Source organism: Phyllobates terribilis, unplaced genomic scaffold, assembly GCF_046119375.1.
Source record: "Phyllobates terribilis strain yellow unplaced genomic scaffold, ASM4611937v1 Scaffold_8__6_contigs__length_399053987, whole genome shotgun sequence".
Lineage (NCBI taxonomy): Eukaryota > Metazoa > Chordata > Amphibia > Anura > Dendrobatidae > Phyllobates > Phyllobates terribilis.
The window spans coordinates 166,626,771-166,649,486 of NW_027362768.1; the positions used below are offsets into that span (position 1 = coordinate 166,626,771).

The following is a 22,716-nucleotide window of genomic DNA, read 5'->3' on the forward strand; positions in this document are numbered from 1 at the left end:
TCACTAGGATGTATAAGAGAGGGGACAGAGGACATCCCTGCCTTGTCCCATTGGTGATTGTGAAAGGTGATGAAAATGTTCTGACGCACCCCCTGGGCCTTGGGACACCCGGAGCCGGACCCTTTTTGGTGGATGCTGGTGGTTGTAGTCTTCGTGGCGGCGATCCGGTTCCGTGGCTCAGGGCGGTCAAATCAGTGGCGGAACTATTTATGTGGTTTTGATGTTTAAATGTCCGACTACGCCACCCGTGGATTGCGGTCAGAGTGAACCGCCGCTACAGGGCAGACCGCTAAGGCTGGTGTTGTGGGTGCAGCAGAGCGTAGCATAACTCCCCACGGGAGGAGTATAGCCTCAGGGCAGTGTATGCGGAGGATGGGGGTGATGGTGCAGGGCAGCAGCAGTAACGACACGGAGTCAGTGATGCAGTTCAGGGCCTTTACTCACAGTTCTTATTATCCAGACCACGTCTGCAGGTAACGGCTGCCCACGTCGTACTGTGCTCACCAGGTGAGGGGCTCAGACAACTCCCAGATAACTTTGGAGCGCTTCACAGGACCCCCTTTGTGTGTCCTTTGTCTGGCCTTTCTTACCAACACTTCTGTCTGGCTGCCTCGGGTCTCCTCTTGGTAAACTTGGCGCCAGTTTCCCTGACCCCATGTGGTGCCTTCCTAGCGGGTGGAGCAAGGGGCTGCGCCACATAAAATGTCAGAGCCTCCGGTTTCTAGCTGAGGGTCGTTTCCTGCCTCCACTAGTTCGGGGACCGGTCTCCCCCTTTGGCCTGACCCCTCCACGCAGGTGGATTCGGGCGTGCGGTGGCGACTCGCCCGTCCACACCCCTGGGATCCCTTCATTCCTCGTTCCTGGAGCCTTCTCCGCTCCTCTTCCTTCCTTCTCCCTCTTGCAGGCCTGGGCCTCTGTTACTAGGCCCACCTCCGGAGCAGAGCTCATGCAGAGCCCCTGCTCCCTGCCACTTCTGCTCAGACTTCTCTGCACTGAACTAAGATGGTGCCCACCTTTTATACTCCCTTCTCAATGCACCCAGGAACTGCTTCCTCCCTGCTCCTGCACTGCAGGGTTCCCCTTCCTCAGTGTTCCGTCCCCCCACTCCAGCCAGGGACAGGGACTGTCGTGCCCATCTCAGGGGCATATTGGTCGCCCTGCCCCACGGCAATGTGGTGTAATGCATGCAGGTGTCGGGTCCTGATCCACACTCCATCCTTATCTGAGAGTGAGATATCACACCTCTGGGTGAGGTGCAATACGTCTGTAGCAACCGAGCCCTCGGTGCTACAGTTCCATTTATCTTCAGCCTAGGTGACGTATTGTGATACAGGGCCGTGATTTTGGCTATAAAAGGGTCCCCTAGACCCCTACCCCAAGCTTTTTAAGAGAATCATATATGGCGTGCCAGGAGACTCTATGGAATGCTTTCTCAGCATCCAACGAGAGTATCTAATTACAAATTTTTAACTGCATCTAGCCCAGGAAATACTTTGTGCCTAGTAGCAGTGTCTGCTAGTCAGCGGATTATCCCGGCTGTTAAGCAAGCTACACCACCTGTAGTTTGGACACTTAATTTTTTTCAAAGGAAATGCTTCGGGACCACGGGATACTCAGTGAAGAGCATCAGGAGGCACCCCAAGGCATAGGGGCTGGGACTGGCACTAGGATGCCTTGCGGTGGACAGCCGAGCTCGATCCTTATAAAAGCCTTTTAACTGCAGCAGCTTTAGTGGACGCTACTGGAGCTGGAATTACGCGGCTGCTGGCATGAGACTTGCCCTCCAATAGATCCTTGTAAATGGATTTAAAGTGTATTCATTCAAATTAGAGGGACAATTTAAATTAAAAAGCTTAGAGCTGCCTCCACCACAGGGGGGCTCTCTCGACCCACCAGCGGACAGGCACCAGTATTGGGAGAGGGGGGCTGGCCGTCAGGGTTCACCGCGGCTCTGGCACAAACCCGGCGACACGGAGGTGGCACGGGCAGGAGCGGACTGGCCGTGTCGGCTTCTCACTTTTTGGATTTTAGAAGGGCATGACATGCCTATATCTGTGTCTCCCCCTCCTTTTACTCCTCCACCTCTTTTCTTTTCGCATGACTATATGTACTTGTCACTTTTCCATGTGTTAGTTGTGTCTTCTGAGCAGTTTGTCAGCTTTTGGACACCTTTGAAGGTGTTTTCTATGTGTTTCTATGTGTTTTTGTTTGCCTGCCATTGGTTTTAACGGTGTTCGAAGGTGTTCGACGAACAGTTCGACGAACACACGGGTGTTCGACGAACCGAACCAAACTCGAACACTACGGGGGTGGCTCAACACTAGTGTTGTACAATTCCTCTTTCATGGATTTTATTTCTTTAGGCACTTCTCGCCTTATCTTGTTCAGTGTTCCCACGATGGTTGTTCCTTTGCTTTTTAGCTGTTTAGCTAATTTTACTTTAGTAAAATAATTATCGGTTGTAACATTGCGACCTTTTTTCAAAAACGGGTCCAATAACTTCATTACCACATGGTCAGCTAAACGGTCCTCAGCACGGCGTGTGTCATCTTTGCCTAGATAAGGGAAGCCATTTGCCAGATATTTGCTCCTCTTATCAACAGCTAGCCAATATTTGTGGCCATATTTATCTGGTTTGGAAGGCATGTACTGCGTGAATGGACACCTAGTTTTGCTTGGGAAAAGTTGCTCATCCACCGTTATGTATGGGCCAGGTTTGTAACACGCAATACAATTTTCAATAAACCTGTCCCACACAGTAGAAAATAGAGCAAACTTGTCCGTTTGCAGTCTCTCCGATCGAGTAGATTTCTCATCAAATCTGAGAAACCTCATAATTTCAACAAAGCGGTCCCTAGACATTGTCGCTTTGCAAAACGGTATTCCCCAGTCATTACACCAAATACTGCTAATCGAGTGACGGTTCGTGCCAGATATTCCACGAGCATAGAATATCGCAATGAATGCATCTAGCTCCTCATCAGATAGAGTAAACTGTAAATTATTGTTCCTGCATGCTTCTGCAAGCGTACAGTTCTTTATATGTGTCAATATATATGAATCAAAAAATAAACGCCATGCGCTCAAAGGACTATCGATAATGATATTTCTTCTGGCGTATCCTGTAGGGCCAGGTGCTTCTCGAAGAATATTTTGGCTGTCACGCCTACCAGGCAAGTGTTCTCCAATTTCAACAGGTTTCCATTGAATACCATCCGCTGAAACTAGTATTCCTTCAGATTCGCCTTCTCTGGTGTTTGTTGTTGCATTACCTTCGCCGCCATCGTTATCTGTTGTTCTTTCATTTCTGGGACGTTTTGCTGATTTTTTCTGTCCACGACCAGGAGGATGGTCACGAGGCAACATAACTGCATGAGCCCGATCCCCAGTTGATGTGCTTGGAATATCTGGAAAAAAGTTGATGAATATTTAGAATTTTTGTTTTGTAAGGGTCCGTGCACACTGGCTGGATTAGCGGCGGAATATCCGACCGGATATTCTCACCACAATCCGGCCCGTACCTGCCTGCTCAGGTACAGAGCGGAGTTTCATACCTGAAGCTCCGCTCCGAACCCCGGGCTGGAGCCGCTGTCTGGGACGGAGCCGTGCTCGCGCGTAAGCAAGCGCTGCTCTGTCCCTGACAGCGGCTCCAGCCCGGGGTTCGGAGCGGAGCTTCAGGCATGAGCGGGCAGGTACGGCCTGTATTGCGGCAAGAATATCCAGATGGCTATTCAGCCAGAATTCTGCTAGTGTGCACAGGCCCTAACTCAGTGTGTGGAAGAACAAATAAATACACATAACTACTTACCTTCTGGATTTGTTCCTTCTGAGTCTTCAGATTCACTTGATATGTTCTGAGGAATGAAATCTTCATCACTGTCAGAATCAAATACATGTTCCTGCAATTCGGATTCCGATTCATCCTCCGGTATGGATTGCAAAGTAGCCAGAATATCCTGAGGCTTTATCAAACGTCTTCTCTCCATATTCCTCACAAATTCCATAATTCTATATAGTTCCCTGCTGAAAAATAGAAATGAAATGAAAACTAAAAGAAATAATAACTGTTCTGCCACCTTCAAAAGTAGGTGGGCTGAATCAGTTGACAGACAGCTAAACTATTTCATAACAATTCATACCTGTATGAGTCTTCAGAGCTCGTATGTCTGCGTCTGTTCTCTGTCTCTTCAGCTGAACTGAAAGTAAAGTTACTATCCAGAATACTGTCTCCTGCTAGGATCTTAGAAAAACACCACCCTTCATTAGCATAAGATAAGAGCCTAGAGTAAACAAGCTATTTTGTTCAGCATTACACAGTAATACAAGCAGGTAAAACACAAGGAAAATGTGAAAAGTTGACATGTAAATTGAACTACATCTATATGAACATCAGGGTAAATAAGACAGAGTGAAAAAATTATGCACAAAACTTTATAGCAACATTTAGTGACAAAAGGACCTCAAAATATAGTAGGGAGTCAAAATGACTCCCTTCAGTAGTTCTTGGTAAATTTTGAAAAAAACGCGCAAATTTTTCACCAAAATTATTTATTCTCACAAAATCTTTTTTCACATCATATTTGAGGAAAAGTCACCGAGTTTCAAGCCGGAATTCTGAAAAATGTAGTCACAGAAGAGAAATAAAAAACGAAAGGAGTCAAAATGACTCCATCAGTAGTTCTAGTGTTAATGCTCATCGTAAGAGACGTGGAGGTCCCAGTAGCTTAACAAGACGTTTTTAATGCCCCTCGGAAGAGACGTGGAGGTCACAGTAGCTTAACAAGACGGTTTTAATGCCCCTTGGAAAAGTGGTGGAGGTCACAGTAGCTTAACAAGACGGTTTTAATGCCCCTTGGAAAAGTTGCGGAGGTCACAGTAGCTTAACAAGACGGTTTTAATGCCCCTCAAAAGAGACGTGGAGGTCACAGTAGCTTAACAAGACGGTTTTAATGCACCTCGGAAGAGACTTGGAGGTCCCAGTAGCTTAACAAGACGGTTTTAATGCCCCTCGGAAGAGACGTGGAGGTCCCAGTAGCTTAACAAGACGGTTGTAATGCCCCTCGGAAGAGACGTGGCGGTCACAGTAGCTTAACAAAAACGTTTTAATGCCCCTCGGAAGAGACGTGGAGATCTCAGTAGGTTAACAAGACGGTTTTAATGTCTCTTGGAAAAGTGGTGGAGTTCACAGTAGCTTAACAAGACGGTTTTAATGCCCCTCGAAACAGACGTGGAGGTCACAGTAGCTTAACAAGACCGTTTTAATACCCCTCGGAAGAGATGTGGAGGTAACAGTAGCTTAAAAACACGGTTTTAATGCCCCTCGGAAGAGACGTGGAGGTCACAGTAGCTTAACAAGATGGTTTTAATGCCCCTCGGAAGAGACGTGGAGGTCGCAGTAGCTTCACAAGATGGTTTTAATGCCCCTTGGAAAAGTGGTGGAGGTTGCAGTAGCTTAACAAGACAGTTTTAATGCCCCTCGGAAGAGACGTGGAGGTCCCAGTAGCTTAACAAGACGGTTTTAATGCCCTTCGGAAGAGATGTGGAGGTCACAGTAGCTTAACAAGACAGTTATAATGCCCCTTGGAAAAGTGGTGGAGGTCGCAGTAGCTTACCAAGAGAGTTTTAATGCCCATTACAAGAACCATACAGTACATCATCTTAAAAATATTATTACCATTATTGGGGAGTGGGTCTCCCAGAGTCTTTGCTTATGCCTTCCAAAAAAAGCTGACAAAAATAAGGACAGAGGAACTTTCAATAATGGCAACATGGACCACGGTCACCCTGGTGGTATAGTGGTAGTGGAGGCTGAGGATATGGAGAAGAACATAAAACAGCCGAAATGAGGAAGCGTATATACATATGTGGGTGTGAAGCGGTGCATGTGAATACACCTCCCGAAAAAACACAGTGGATTTGACTTTATGTTACTCTGCTGTCATTTGGTGGTGATGAGAAGGCTGGCCCAATCCAGCCCTTGTTCATTTTGATAAGGGTCAGCATGTCAGCATTGTCTGTTGACAGGCGAGTACGCTTATCAGTTATAATTCCCCCAGTGGCACTAAAAACACGCTCCGATAACACGCGAGCGGAAGGGCAGGCCAGGACCTCCAAGGCGTACAGAACGAGTTCATTCCTAGTATCCATCATTAGAGATGAGCGTTGTTCTACTCGAACTGTTCGCCAATCTCAAATTCGAGCTGTTTTGGGCGGTGTTCGAGCCGTTCGGCGAACACGAACGATTTGAGAAAAATTCAGCTGTTCGAGGTTATGTTCGATAACTGTTCGTGCACCAAAATCATAACTGGATTTTTTCTCAGTAATGATGAAAATTAATGTTAATACGCAGTTTGAGTGTACAGCGGGGTGGGGGGAGGGGCAAGGGATGGATCTCTGCAGGAATAATGAAGATCTCCATTTTTTTTTCTCTTTCCCGCATTTGCAGTGGGGAGGTGCAGTCTGTCAGCCTATCAGCAGCGCACACACGGAGCGAACTGCTGTTTTTCACACAAGCAAGGGCATGTGTCATTGGCAGTGTATGTCACATGTCCTTGCCCTATAAGACCAAGCCATTTTCCCCGTCGCCACCATTTTCTCACTGCTGCAGCTGCGTGTTAGACGGCACCGCTGTTGCTGTGTGCGCTATACCTTGCTAATTTCAAGCCAATTTTCGCACAAATCTACAGATAGCTTGGGAGTAGGGAATAGTTGTGATTGCAGTCCTTTTAAGGACTAGGTTACAGCATTTCCTACGACTTTTATCAGGCAGGTCTGTGCTCTTAAATAGATAGATTGTGGGAGTAAAGACTAATTGTAATTGCAGTCCTTTTCAGGACTAGGTTACATCAGTTCCTATCAGTTTTTGCCAGGCAGGTCTGTGCCAGTGCTGTGCAAGTTTACTTTCACAGCATTTGGCTGAATCTAGCAAAGCTAATCCTTTTTGGCCTATTGCAGAGTGTGTTAGTCAGTGGAGTAGCCTATCTGTGTTGCAAGATATACCACCTGTGTATAGAATACCAATTTTTTTACTGCACCTAGTGAAGTAAAATCTTTTGGGCATAGCATCATTCTATTAGTCCATCTATACTGACCTCCATCAGGTTGCAAATTGAATATAATTTTTTTCTGCATCTAGCTCTGAAAAAATATTTGGGCTTCTAGCAGTGTGTGGGACTTGTTCTATTAGTCCATCTATACTGACCTCCATCAGGTTGCAAACTGAATATAATTTTTTTCTGCATCTAGCTCTGAAAAAATATTTGGCCTTCTAGCAGTGTGTGGGACTTTCTCTATTAGTCCATCTATACTGACCTCCATCAGGTTGCAAATTAAAAATAATTTTTATCTGCATCTACCTCTGAAAAAATATTTGGGCTTCTAGCTGTGTGTGGGACTTGTTCTATTAGTCCATCTATACTGACCTCCATCAGGTTGCAAACTGAATATAATTTTTTTCTGCATCTAGCTCTGAAAAAATATTTGGCCTTCTAGCAGTGTGTGGGACTTTCTCTATTAGTCCATCTATACTGACCTCCATCAGGTTGCAAATTAAAAATATTTTTTTTTCTGCATCTAACTCTGAAAAAATATTAGGCTTCTAGCTGTGTGTGGGACTTGTTCTATTAATCCATCTATACAGACCTCCATCAGGTTGCAAACTGAATATAATTTTTTTCTGCATCTACCTCTGAAAAAATATTTGGGCTTCTAGCTCTGTGTGGGACTTGTTCTATTAGTCCATCTATACTGACCTCCATCAGGTTGCAAACTGAATATAATTTTTTTTCTGCATCTAGCTCTGAAAAAATATTTGGCCTTCTAGCAGTGTGTGGGACTTTCTCTATTAGTCCATCTATACTGACCTCCATCAGGTTGCAAATTAAAAATAATTTTTATCTGCATCTAGCTCTGAAAAAATATTTGGCCTTCTAGCAGTGTGTGGGACTTTCTCTATTAGTCCATCTATACTGACCTCCATCAGGTTGCAAATTAAAAATATTTTTTTGTCTGCATCTAGCTCTGAAAAAATATTTGGCCTTCTAGCAGTGTGTGGGACTTGTTCTATTAGTCCACCTATACTGACCTCCATCAGGTTGCAAATTCAAAATAATTTTTTGTCTGCATCTAGCTCTGAAAAAATATTTGGCCTTCTAGCAGTGTGTGGGATTTTCTCTATTAGTCCATCTATACTGACCTCCATCAGGTTGCAAACTGAATATATTTTTTTTCTGCATCTACCTCTGAAAAAATATTTGGGCTTCTAGCTGTGTGTGGGACTTGTTCTATTAGTCCATCTATACTGACCTCCATCAGGTTGCAAATCGAATATAATTTTTTTCTGCATCTAACCCAGCCAATAGTTTTGGCCTAATACCACAGTTTGGCCACTCAGCTCTGCTCGGTTCCCATTCATTGTTTTTTTGTGCAAACAACTCCAGAGTTGTGAATTAGTTAACCACCAAAATGAGTGGAAAAAGGCCTGCTGCTGGTGGAAAGGGGAATAGGCGTGTTGGAAAGGGGAAAAAAGGTTGTGTCCGTGGGGTAGGTGTTAAAGCAACAGTAACATCTGCAGAAGAAAGACCATCTTCCAGCCAAACTAAAATGTCTACTTCTTTTAGCGGACAATGTGATAAGATCCCTTTCTTACGGCCACGCCAATCGCTACAAATTCCAGATTTGGCACAAAAACAGCAGGTGCTTCAACGGATATCAAGTGCTCCTTTAAGTGGGCTCTCCTCCACATCAACTTCAACATCACAAATACTCCAGTCCTCAAAGGTGTCACCCCAATCGCATTTGCTTCCTCACAGCTCCCAAATCTCCAGCTGCCCGTCTGAGTATGAGGTAGAACAGATGGTTGAGTCTGCAGAGCTGTTTACTCATACTATAGCCTGGGATTCAGAGGTCGACTCCAGCGCTTCTGTGAATCCAGACGAGGAAATGATCTGCACTGATGCCCAGAATCTTTATGAGTCGGATCCAGGACGAGACGCAGAAGGATCTGACCATAATGTAGACCCTCATTCCCAAACTGTAACTCCTGTTGGTGGAGACAATGAGGAAGACGATGATGAGACTCAAATACCTGATTGGAGCGACAACTTTAGTTTTTTGTCAGGGCAGGAACAGGTCGGCTCTGAGGACGACGGGTGTGATAACGCACAGGGTGATGATGATGAGGTTGGAGATCCCACTTACTGTCAACCCACAGTCAGCCAAGAGATGAGGTCAGCAGAGGAGGTGGAGGAAGATGCTAGTGACGACGAGGTCAGGTTGCGCCTTCCTGGACAGAGACGTAGTACTGGAAGCACGTCAACAACTGCATCCTCAAACACAACTCTGCCTCTCACCACAAGTCGTGGTGGCTCTTCAGGTCGCATGACTGCTAAGCCTTGCATAGCCTGGGCATTTTTTCAGATCGATAAAGATGACCCAACTCGTGTTATCTGTAACATTTGTTAGCAAAAGCTAAGTAGAGGCCAAAAATACATAGTTTGAGTACTTCATGCATGAACCGGCACATGGACATGAAGCATAAGTTGCAGTGGGAAGCTCAGTGTGCTACAATGCGGCCTAGCCGGCCGGGCCAACCACCGTCTGCCATGTCTTGTGCATCCGCGGCCTCTTCATCCTCTGTGACTGAGGGGACAGCAGTCACACCTGTTTTGGGGCGCAGACCTGCCACCTCTTTACCCGCAACAGCCAGCGTGATTGGCAGGTCATCATTTTCTTTGGAGGTGGTAACACCAGCTGGTGTTGAGCGCTGTCCGACATCGATAGCACCACCTTTGGATCAAGGCAACCTAACATGTCCGCCTGCATCTTCCTCACAGACCGGCAGTTTGCCGGGGACACCCTTATCAACCCCGTCTAAGCACAATAGCCAGCCCTCGGTCCCTCAGATGTGGACAAGTAAAAGACCATTTCCTCCTAGCCATGAGAAAGCTAAGAGGTTGAATTTCACCATCTGCAAGCTCTTGGCTACAGAAATGCTGCCTTTCCGCCTGGTGGACACAGAGGATTTTCGAGACCTTATGTCCGTCGCAGTGCCCCAGTACCAGATGCCCAGTCGGCACTACTTCTCAAAGAAAGGTGTGCCTGCTCTCCACCAGCATGTCGCACACAACATCACCGCTTCTTTGAGAAACTCTGTGTGTGACAGGGTGCATTTCACCACAGACACTTGGACGAGTAGGCATGGACAGGGGCGTTACATGTCGCTGACTGGGCACTGGGTAACTATGGTGACAGCAGGACAAGGGGCTGCTGTCCAAGTCTTGCCGTCCCCACGAGTTGTGCGTCAATCCTCTTTATGTCAAAGTTCCTCCACTGCTTCTGCCTCCTCAACCTCCTCTCGGTCTTCCACCTGCACCCAAAGCCTGTCTGGTCATGCCACAAGCTTTCTAACTGCGCAGAAGGGATCCTGCACACCTACTTACTATGCTGGCAGTAGGGCTCAACGTCATCAGGCGGTTTTTACTTTGAAATGTCTGGGAAATGTGAGTCACACAGCTGAGGAGTTGTGGTCAGCTCTGGAGAACCAATTTCATGAATGGTTGTCTCCACTGGACCTGAAACCAGGGAAGGCCGTGTGCGACAATGCTGCAAACCTGGGTGCGGCCCTTCGCCGGGGCAATGTCACACACGTGCCTTGTATGGCTCACGTGTTGAACCTGGTTGTCCAGCAATTTTTAGCCCACTATCCCAGACTAGATGGCCTTCTGCAGAGGGCACAGTCGCTGTGTGCTCACTTCCGACGCTCGCATCCCGCAGCTCAGCGACTTACATCTCTACAGAAGTCGTTGGGCCTGCCACTTCACCGGCTAAAATGCGATGTGCCTACCCGGTGGAATTCAACTCTGCACATGTTGCAGCGACTGTGGCAGCACCGACAAGCCCTGGTGCAATACGTTCTGATGTATAGCCTGGGCCAACGAGATCCAGAGGTGGGGCAAATCACGCTGGAGGAGTGGTCTCAGATCAGGGACCTATGCACCCTTCTGCACAGTTTTGAAATGGCGACGAAGATGTTTAGTGCTGACGATGCCATTATCAGCATGACTATTCCGGTGATTTACATGCTGGAGCACATGTTAAACAGAATTCGGAGTCAGGTGGTGGCACGAGAGGAGGTGGAGGAAGTAGAGGAGGAGGAGTTGTATGCGGAAGGGCTAACATCTGCAAGGTCCAGACGGTCGGCAGCACCAAGGCGGCAGGCATGTGAGGGTGGGGGGAGATGGTTTTACCAGGGCGCATGGTAGCAGCCAAACTAGTGAGGAAGGTGCAGGAGCCCAGGAAGGAGTGGAGGACGAACTGATGGAAGACTCATCAGATGAGGGAGACCTTGATCACATTTCTGTTGTGCGAGGTTGGGGGGAGAGGACAGAGGAAGGAAGCATGATTGTTACCTCGCCACCAACACAACAGGGACTTGGTGCTCCTGGATGCGCAACACACATGAGTGCCTTCTTGCTGCACTACCTGCAACATGACCCTCGAATTGTGAGAATTAGAAATAATCCTGACTACTGGGTTGCCACACTGTTAGATCCCCGGTACAAAAGTAAATTTGCAGAAATTATTCCTGCCATAGAAAGGGATGCACGCATGCAGGAGTATCAGCAGAGACTCTTGCAGAATCTTACATGTGCTTTTCCACAAAACACCAGTGGTGCACGTAGTGAATCTCACAGTTCCAACTTGCCAACCGTGGGACCGTCAAGTGTTCAGCACTCAAACCATAACAGAACCACAGTATCTGCTGGTAACATCAATTTTGCGGAATCATTTCACCACTTTTTTAGCCCATCCTTTGCAAGGCCACAGGAGACAAGAAGTCTGACACATAGTCAACGCCTAGAGACGATGGTACAGGAGTATCTCCAAGTAAACATTGAAGCCACGACTGTGTCACTGGACCCTTGCTCTTTTTGGGCTTCCAATCTGGATAAATGGCCGGAGCTAGCCACTTACGCCTTGGAGATCTTGTCATGCCCCGCAGCCAGCGTTCTGTCTGAACGTGTGTTCAGCGCTGCTGGTGGTGTGCTGACAGATAAGCGCACGCGGCTCTCCACTGATAATGTAGACAGACTCACGTTCATAAAGATGAACAAATCATGGATCCGAAATGACTTTTCTACCCCTGTGTCATCCTGGGGAGAGTAAAAGCTTGATGATTGGTTAAAATCACCCTACCAACCGTTTTAAGCTTTCAAATTACTAATCATGTTTATCTGTATCTTGGCTGGAAAATAATTTGGGCTTTGTAGCAGTGTGCAGCACTGATTCTATTAGGCCATCTATAATAAGCTCCACCAGATTTAAAATTACTAATCATGTTTATCTGTATCTTGGCTGGAAAACAATTTAGGCTTTGTAGCAGTGTGCAGCACTGATCCTATTAGGCCATCTATAATAAGCTTCACCAGATTTAAAATTAAAAATAATTTTTAGCTGCATCTAGCCCGGAAAATAATTTTGGAGCTCCGAGATGCGCAAGACACATAAGTGCCTTCTTGCTGCACTACCTGCAGCATGACCCTCATATTGTCAGAATTCGAAGTAATCATGACTACTGGGTTGCCACACTCTTAGATCCCCCAAACTTTTCGATCAACCTTTTCATTTTAATAAAGACCAAAAAAAATGGTCATTTTTGAAATTATAAGCATTAGCAGGTTGTTAGAAACTGAAATCAAACAGTTTTCAACTCAAAACTTTATTCTAGGTGATGTTACATTTTCACATAGGACCCCTTGTTCGAAAGGAGCTTCTGAACTCTCTCGTCCATTGAATTTGTCAGGTTTTGGATGGTTTCTGCTTCAATTGTTTTGCATGAGGACAGAATACCCTCCCAGAGCTGTTGCTTAGATGTGAACATCATAGACACTCCTTTTGATGATGCTCCAGAGGTTCTGAATGGGGTAGAGGTCACGGGAGCATGGGGGTCACACCATAAGTTTGTCCCCTTTTATGCCCATATCAGCCAGAGATGCAGATGCTTTATGTGCAGCATGAGATGGTGCATTATCATGCAAAAAAATGATCTTGCTGTGAAATACACGGTTCTTCTTCTTGAACCATGGCAGGAAGTGCTGTTTGAGAAAATCCACATACATTATGGAGTTCATCTTTAGCGCCTTCAGGGATCCTAAAGGGGCTGACAATCTCTCTCCCCATGATTCCAGCCAAAAACATTACTCCATCTCCTCCTTGTTGGCGCTGTAGCCGTGTTTGCGTGGGGTGTCCATCAACCAGCCATCCTCCACTCCATCCATCTGGACCATCGAGCGCTGCACGGCACTCATCCGTGAACAAAACAGTTTTGAAATCAGTCTTCATGTAATGTTTAGCCCACTGGAGCCGTTTCTGGTTGTGTGAAGTGGATAGAGGAGGTCGACAGGATGGCGTATGCACAGCTGCAAACCTCTGAAGGACCCTGCATCTTGTTGTTCGGGGGACGTTGGAGGCACCAGCAGCTTCAAAAACTTGTCTGCTGCTATGACAAGGCTTTTTTGCCGCTGCTCTTTTAACCTGACGTAATTGCCTGTAGGAAAGAGTCCTCAATTTGCCCTTATCAGCACGCACACGTGTGTACTGTGAATCAGCTACATAGTTCTTGATTGCCAAGACACTTCATCCTGATCATCGCACAATGTTGATTGTAGTCATGCCTTGACCTAAACACTCCACAATTTGTTGCTTCTCAGCAGCCGACACATCCTTTTTCTTTCCCATTTTGGCAGAAAATGTAGGCTGCTTAATAATGTGAGAGAGCCTTCTTAAGTAGTCTTGCCTTTCATTGGACACACCTGCCAAACTAATTAGCACAGGTGTCTGCAATTGCTTACAGTGATATAAAGAGCCCTGACACACATCACCATCAATGAGTTTAACTGACAAACAAACAAATTCTTCCCTTATCACTCCTAAACACTTTTTGCATAATAATTTGGAACACAGTGTACATGTGCTTTTCCACAAAACACCAGTGGTTCACGTAGTGAATCTTACAGTTCTAACTTGCCAACCGTGGTCTGTATGGAGTTGTTCAATAAAGGGCCCAAAATTAAGATAACATAGATGGGAGAGGTCTCTATGAATAGGAATTCCTAAGTATTTGATACCCTGTGAGGGCCAGGCAAAGGGAAAGTTGGACTGGATGGAATCCTATATGGATTTGGGGAGGGAGACATCGAGGGCCTCAGACTTCGCTGCATTGATTTTAAAATTTGACCATGTAACAAAGTGATCTATTTCAGCCATAACAGCATGGATGGATATATGTGATTGAGTGATATATACTAGGACATCATCAGCAAATAGAGAGCACTTGTACTCGGTGCCTCCCACCTCAATCCACCTAATATTGGGGTTATGGCGAATTGATGAGAGCAGGTGCTCCGTCACTAGGATGTATAAGAGAGGGGACAGAGAACATCCCTGCCTTGTCCCATTGGTGATTGTGAAAGGTGATGAAAATGTTCTGATGCACCCCCTGGGCCTTGGGACACCCGGAGCCGGAACCTTTTTGGTGGATGCTGGTGGTTGTAGTTTTCGTGGCGGCGATCCGGTTCCATGGCTCAGGGTGGTCAAACCAGTGGCGGAACTATTTATGTGGTTTTGATGTTTAAATGTCTGACTACGCCACCCGTGGATTGCGGTCAGAGTGAACCGCCGCTGCAGGGCAGACCGCTGAGGCTGGTGTTGTGGGTGCAGCAGAGCGTAGCATAACTCCCCACGGGAGGAGTATAGCCTCAGGGCAGTGTATGCGGAGGATGGGGGTGATGGTGCAGGGCAGCAGCAGTAACGACACGGAGTCAGTGATGCAGTTCAGGGCCTTTACTCACAGTTCTTATTATCCAGACCACGTCTGCAGGTAACGGCTGCCCACGTCGTACTGTGCTCACCAGGTGAGGGGCTCAGACAACTCCCAGATAACTTTGGAGCACTTCACAGGACCCCCTTTGTGTGTCCTTTGTCTGGCCTTTCTTACCAACCCTTCTGTCCGGCTGCCTCGGGCCTCCTCTTGGTAAACTTGGCGCCAGTTTCCCTGACCCTATGTGGTGCCTTCCTAGCGGGTGTAGCGAGGGGCTGCGCCACATAAAATGTCACAGCCTCCGGTTTCTAGCTGAGGGTCATTTCCTGCCTCCACTAGTTTCGGGGACCGGTCTCCCCCTTTGGCCTGACCCCTCCACGCAGGTGGATTCGGGCGTGCGGTGGCGACTCGCTCGTCCGCACCCCTGGGATCCCTTCATTCCTCATTCCTGGAGCCTTCTCCGCTCCTCTTCCTTCCTTCTCCCTCTTCCAGGCCTGGGCCTCTGTTACTAGGCCCGCCTCCGGAGCAGAGCTCATGCAGAGCCCCTGCTCCCTGCCACTTCTGCTCAGACTTCTCTGCACTGAACTAAGATGGTGCCCACCTTTTATACTCCCTTCTCAATGCACCCAGGAACTGCTTCCTCCCTGCTCCTGCACTACAGTGTTCCCTTTCCTCAGTGTTCCCTCCCCCCACTCCAGCCAGGGACAGGCACTGTCGTGCCCATCTCAGAGGCATATTGGTCGCCCTGCCCCACGGCAATGTGGGGTAATGCATGCAGGTGTCGGGTCCTGATCCACACTCCATCCTTACCTGAGAGTGAGATATCACACCTCTGGGTGAGGTGCAATACCTCTGTAGCAACCGAGCCCTCAGGGTTCTACAGTTCCATTTATCTTCAGCCTAGGTGACGTATTGTGATACAGGGCCGTGATTTTGGCTATAAAAGGGTCCCCTAGACCCCTACCCCAAGCTTTTTAAGAGAATCATATATGGCGTGCCAGGAGACTCTATGGAATGCTTGCTCAGCATCCAACGAGAGTATCTAATTACAAATTTTTAACTGCATCTAGCCCAGGAAATACTTTGTGCCTAGTAGCAGTGTCTGCTAGTCAGCGGATTATCCCGGCTGTTAAGCAAGCTACACCACCTGTAGTTTGGACACTTAATTTTTTCAAAGGAAATGCTTCGGGACCACGGGATACTCAGTGAAGAGCATCAGGAGGCACCCCAAGGCATAGGGGCTGGGACTGGCAGTAGGATGCCTTGCGGTGGACAGCCGAGCTCGATCCTTATAAAAGCTTTTTAACTGCAGCAGCTTTAGTGGACGCTACTGGAGCTGGAATTACGCGGCTGCTGGCATGAGACTTGCCCTCCAATAGATCCTTGTAAATGGATTTAAAGTGTATTCATTCAAATTAGAGAGACAATTTAAATTAAAAAGCTTAGAGCTGCCTCCACCACAGCGGGGCTCGCTCGACCCACCAGCGGACAGGCACCAGTATTGGGAGAGGGGGGCTGGCCGTCAGGGTTCACCGCGGCTCTGGCACAAACCCGGCGACACGGAGGTGGCACGGGCAGGAGCGGACTGAACGTGTCGGCTTCTCACTTTTTGGATTTTAGAAGGGCATGACATGCCTATATCTGTGTCTCCCCCTCCTTTTACTCCTCCACCTCTTTTCTTTTCGCATGACTATATGTACTTGTCACTTTTCCATGTGCTAGTTGTGTCTTTTGAGCAGTTTGTCAGCTTTTGAACACCTTTGAAGGTGTTTTCTATGTGTTTCTATGTGTTTTTGTTTGCCTACCATTGGTTTTAACGGTGTTCGAAGGTGTTCGACGAACAGTTCGACGAACAGTTCGGCGAACACACGGGTGTTCGACGAACCGAACCGAACTCGAACACTGCGGTGGTGGCTCAACACTATCCATCATGCATACCCAATAATTAAAAGGCACAGAGGAATCACGGAGGATGCTGGTACGGTCGGCAAGGTACTCCCTCACCATCTCTTGAAACTTTCCACTCCTTTTGAGAGTACCAGCCTCAGTGTCTGTCCAAAGGGAGGGTCTGAGAAAACTGTCCCAGAACGTTGACAGTGTTCCCCTGCCTCTGCTGGATTGGAGTTGCGTCTCTCTCGCATGTACGCCTTGGTTGGGCAACAAACTGTGACCTCTGCGGCTAGCGTGTTCAGATGGGAATTTTTTTAACAGTACTGCAGCAAGGGCCTTCTGGTACTGCCCCATTTTTGTAGACCTCTCCACCTCAGGAATAAGAGAGTGAAAGTTCTCCTTGTAGCGGGGGGTCTAAAAGTGTCACCAACCAATAATGACTGTCACCCAACATTTTGACAACGTGAGGGTCACAGTTAAGGCAGCGTAACATAAAGTCAGCCATGCGTGCCAGACTGGTAACGGGCAAGACTTCCGTGTCCTTACAAGGATGACGACTGACCATGCTCTCCTCCTCCTCCTCCTCCCCCCTGTCCTCAGGCCACCCACGCTGAACCGACGGTATGACAGTTGTACAGGTACTACTGTCTACAGCGCATAATACAAGCTGCTGTTCTTCCTCTTCCTCCTCCTCCTCCTCTCCCTCATTGTCCCCCAATGCACGTTGGGATGAGATGAGGCTGAGCTGTGTGTAATCGACCGCTACGGCTCCTTGATCCATCTCATCATACTCTGACTGCAATGCCTCCTCTTTAATTCTCTGCAGAGAGCATTGCAAAAGACAGACAAGTGGAATGCTGACGCTAATGATTGCATCATCGCCACTCACCATCTTGGTGGACTCCTCAAAGTTTGTCAAGATGGTACATATGTCAGACATCCAGGTCCACTCCTGAGGTCTTATGTGTGGAGTCTGACCTGAATATCGACGGCCTTGTTGCAGCTGGTACTTCACAACTGGCGGCGTACTTTGACGAGCAGATTTGGCAACTCGGAGTACGATTTAAGAAACCGCTGAACCACGAGGTTAAGCACATGAGCCAGGCATGGTACATGTGTGATCTTGCCTCTCCTCAGAGCCGCCACCAGGTTACGGCCATTGTCACACACGACCATGCCTGGATGTAGGTTCAGCGGTCTCAGCCACAGATCTGCCTGCTCTTTCACAGCTGTCCACAACTCACAAGCAGTGTGAGGTTTCTCACCTAAGCGTATAAGTTTCAGCACAGACTGTTGCCGCTTGGAGGAGGCAGTACTGCAGTTCTTCCAGCTTGTAACTGATGTGGTGATATCTGAGATGGAGGCTGAACATGAGGAGGAGGAGGAGGATTATGCGCAGGAGCTGTACACAGTGTGGGCAACTCTGACTGACATAGGGCCCGCAATCCTCGGTGTGGGGAGGATGTGTTCCGTCCCAAGTTCAGACTGGGTCCCGGCTTCCACTATGTTTACCCAGTGTGCCGTCAGGGAGATGTACCGTCCCTGGCCACAAGCACTTATTCACGCGTCCGTTGTCAGGTGGACTCTCCCAGTTACTGCGTTGTTGAGGGCACGGTTTTGGGACACGTGCTTGTGTAGTGCGGGGATGGCACACCGGGCAAAATAGTGTCGGCTGGGGACCGAGTACCGAGGGACAGCCACCGCCATAAGGTTGCGGAAGGATTCAGTCTCCATCAGCCTAAAAGGCAGCATTTCCAATGCAAGCAGTCGTGAAATGTGCGAATTTAGGACTGTGGCCTGTGGAGCGTTAGCTGCAAATTTCGGCTTTCGTTCAAAGGTCTGGGATATGGACAATTGAACGCTGCGGTGGGACGTGGACGTGGACGTTAATGCTGTTTCTTGAGAAACTGCCATAACAAGTGAAGACTGAGAGGAGGGGAATCTTTGCATGCAGTATGGACAGGGGATTGCCTTGCACGCACAACAGGAGGTTCTATTACATGCACAACAGCGGAAGAAGCAGTGGTGACACCCGCTGACACTGGTCGTGGACCCTGGGGTTTGCCCCACAAAGTCGGGTGCTTTGCTGCCATGTGCCTGATCATGCTGGTGGTGGTCAGGCTGGTAGTTTTGTCACCCCTGCTGATGCTGTCATGGCAGGTGGTACAAATGGTCCTTTTGGGGTTATCAGCAGAGTCTTTAAAAAAATTCCAGACTCTGGAAGACCTACAGGTTGTACTGGCAACGTCCCTCGTGTTGGTGCTAGGGGGAACTGTTGCCTGCCTTCTGTGTGCAGCCACCACACTGCTTCTTCTTGTCTGTTGGGGTACTCTGCCTCCCTCACCCTGTGTGCTGCTGGCCTCGCTCTGCATGTCCTCCTGCCAGGTTGGGTCAGTTACTAGATCATCCACCACCTCCTCCTCTTCCACTTGCGCACCACGATCCTTCTCCTCACTTCCTAGCAATTGTGTTTCGTCATCGTCCACCTCTTGTGACAAATTTCCAGCATCGACTTCCTGTGGCCGTGGCTGTTCAAATATTTGGCCATCGCTACATGGGATCTCCTCTTCCATCACTTCAAGCGGAGCAGGCGAGGGGCACAAATCTGGAAATGGACCAGTGAACAGTTCTTCAGAGTGTCCAACTGTGGGATCAGTTGCTGTCTGACGACACTCGGCATGGTGGGAGGAAGGAACATCAGGGTGAGGAGGAGTATGCGGTCGAGACTCACGGCTACTAATATTTGACCGTGTGGAAGACAGACCGGAGGTGGTGGTGGTGCCCAGGTAACTGAAAGTATTATCTGCTATCCAATTAATAACCTGTGGGGGAGCCCCTGTGTGACTAAACATTAGAGCTCCCCCACAAGTGACCCCATTTTGGAAACTAGACCCCCCAGAGAACTTATCTAGATTGGTGGTGAGCATTGTGAACACCCAGGTGCTTCACAAATTGATTTGGAAAAATGAAAAAAAAATAAAAAAATACAGAAAAATTTTCTTTTTTCATTTTTATGGATTCATTTGTGAAGCACCTGGGGGTTGAAAATGCTCACCACCAATCTAGATAAGTTCCCTGGGGGGGTCTAGTTTCCAAAATGGGGTCACTTGTGGGGGAGCTCCAATGTTTAGTCACACAGGGGCTCTCCAAACGTGACATGGTGTCCGCTAACAAATTGAATGGAAAATCGGCTCAAATTGTTAGCGGACACCATGTTGGGTTTGGAGAGGCCCTGTGTGCCTAAACAATGGAGCTCCCCCACAAGTGACCCCATTTTGGAAACTATACCCCCAAGGGTACTTATCTAGATTGGTGGTGAGCATTTTGAACCCCCAGGTGCTTCACAAATTAATCCGTAAAAATGAAAAAAGAAAATTTTTCTGTAATTTTTTTATTTTTCATTTTTCCGAATCAATTTGTGAAGCACCTGGGGGTTCACAATGCTCACCACCAATCTAGATAAGTTCCCTGGGGGGTCTAGTTTCCAAAATGGGGTCACTTATGGGGGAGCTCCAATGTTTAGTCACACAGGGGCTCTCCAAACACGACATTGTGTCTGCTAACAAATTGGAACCATGTCGCGTTTGGAGAGCCCCTGTGTGCCTAAACATTGGAGTTCCCCCACAAGTGACCCCATTTTGGAAACTAGACACCCCCAAGGCACCTATCTAGATGCATTGTGAGCACTTGTAACCCCCAGGTGCTTCACAAATTATCAGTAAAAATAAAAAAGTGTTTTTTTTTCCACTTTTTCATTTTTACGAATCAATTTGTGAAGCACCTGGGGGTTCCAAGTGCTTACTATGCATCTAGATAGGTGCCTTTGGGGGTCTAGTTTCCAAAATGGGGTCACTTGTGGGTGAGCTCCAATATTTAGGCACACAGGGGCTCTCCAAACGTTACATGGTGTCCGCTAACAAATTGGAACCATGTTGCGTTTGGAGAGCCCCTGTGTGCCTAAACATTGGAGCTCCCCCACAAGTGACCTCATTTTGGAAACTAGACCCCCCAGGGAACTTACCTAGATGGGTGGTGAGCATTTTGATCTCCCAGGTGCTTCACAAATTAATCCGTAAAATGAAAAAATAATTTTTTTGTGGATTTTTTTTTTTCATTTTTACAGATTAATTTGTGAAGCACTTGGGGGTTCAAAATGCTCACCACCCATCTAGATAAGTTCCCTGAGGGGTCTAGTTTCCAAACTGGGGTCACTTGTGGGGGAGCTCCAATGTTTAGGCACACAGGGGCTCTCCAAACTCGACATGGTGTCCGCTAACAAATTGGAACCATGTCACGTTTGGACAGTCCCTGTGTGCCTAAACATTGGAGCTCCCCCACAAGTGACCCCATTTTGGAAACTAGACCCCCCAGGGAACTTACCTAGATGTATAGTGACCACCCCCAGGTGGTTAACAAATTGTGTAGTGTATGTCAGGTTTGTGTGTGGTGTGGTATAGTGTAGTGTATACACCACACACACACACAAACAACCTCACATACGCTACAACACACACACCAACCTGACATAGGTTGGTGTGTGTGTTGTAGTGTACGTGAGGTTGTTGTGTGTGTGTGATGTTGTGTATGTCATGCTAGTGTGGTTGAGTTCTGTAGGGAAGGTCAGGATGTGTTTAGTCCGGGGACATGTGATGAATTTTGAAGCATTCATTCAAACACAGTCCCGGTTTGTCAGGACACGTTTCACATTGGAAACGGGTGACCTTTCTTATCCCCCTTTTATGACAGACCCGGCACCTTTTTCTAACTGTGACCTCACCGGGAAAATGTTGCACTGGCACCACACGAGAGACTCGAGTTCCAGGGGTGCTGGGGCCCGCTTCTTCTTCACCTCTAAAAATCAGGGCCTTTATCACCACCTCCTGGAAGTTGAGGAAGGTGTTGGTTGTCTGGCCTGCACATCGTGATAGCATGTATGCGTTATACAGTGCCATTTGAACGATGTGCACGGACAGTTTTTTATACCAGACTTTCGCCTTCCGCATCGCACTGTAGGGCTGGAGGACTTGATCAGAAAGATCAACTCCCCCCATGTGCTTGTTGTACCCCAGGGCACAGTCCGGTTTGTAGACCGGTGCTGGGGTACCTCTAACGGTGGTGGCCGTGGTGCCGGGACCATGGATTGTGGTCAAGAAAAAGACGTCCCTTTGGTCTTTGAACTTCACCTCAACCATGTTGCCGCTACATTGGGCTCGGCTATCACCCTTCGGGAGAGGCAGCTCAATTAGCGTCACAGGGAGACCCCTCTGGGTTCTGCGCACAGTACCGCAAGCGGCGGTAGCTCTGGCAGAGAGGGACTGAAATAGTGGGATGCTTGTATAAAAGCTATCAACGTATAGATGATAACCTTTATCAAGCAGTGGGCAGATCAAATCCCACACTATTTTCCCACTCACCTTCAGAGCAGGTGGACATTCTGGGGGCTCGATCCTCGAATCCTTTCCTTCGTACACTCTAAAGCTGTGAGTGTACCCTGAGGCACTCTCGCACAGCTTGTAGAGTTTTATTCCATACCTCGCCCTCTTACTGGGCAGGTTTTGTCAGAATTGAACCGCCCTTTGAAGTGGATGAGGGATTCATCCACAGAAATTTCCCTTTGGGGAACGTACACTTCAGCAAACTTGTTGCTGAAGCGTTCGATGACCGGACGAATTTTGAACAGTCTGTGAAGATTCGGGTCATCGCGGGGAAGGCTGTCCGCGTTATCCCTGAAATGTAAAAATTTGTGAATGACCTCAAATCTTTTGCGGGTCATCACCATTCCAAACACTGGAGTTTGATATAAAATATCAGTACTCCAGTATTGGCAGATTTCTGGTTTCTTCACAATCCCCATGTGAAGTACCAGTCCCCAATATTTCAACATTTCTACTGAGTCAACGGGACTCCAAGTAGAAAACATTGAATTTGGGTTTGCAGACAAAAATTGTTGGGCGTAGATATTGGTCTGCTCCACTATGAGACTGACAATGGCCTCAGAGAAATAGACT

The 22,716-nt window shown here is 47.8% G+C and overlaps 1 protein-coding gene across 1 annotated transcript in view; it reads right to left on the bottom strand.

Annotated features, from left to right (window-relative positions):
- Nucleotides 1-1,934: 1,934 nt before the first annotated feature.
- The window catches only part of LOC141157715 (uncharacterized), a 45,409-nt gene continuing 24,627 nt past the window's right edge, over nucleotides 1,935-22,716 (bottom strand). Inside the window, exons 3-5 of the mRNA XM_073645261.1 lie at nucleotides 4,140-4,257; nucleotides 3,809-4,023; nucleotides 1,935-3,407 (exon numbers count right to left, since the gene is read on the bottom strand). Coding sequence (XP_073501362.1) covers nucleotides 2,302-3,407; nucleotides 3,809-4,023; nucleotides 4,140-4,257 — 1,439 coding nt within the window. The 3' untranslated portion in view covers nucleotides 1,935-2,301. The remainder of the gene's footprint in view (nucleotides 3,408-3,808; nucleotides 4,024-4,139; nucleotides 4,258-22,716) is intronic.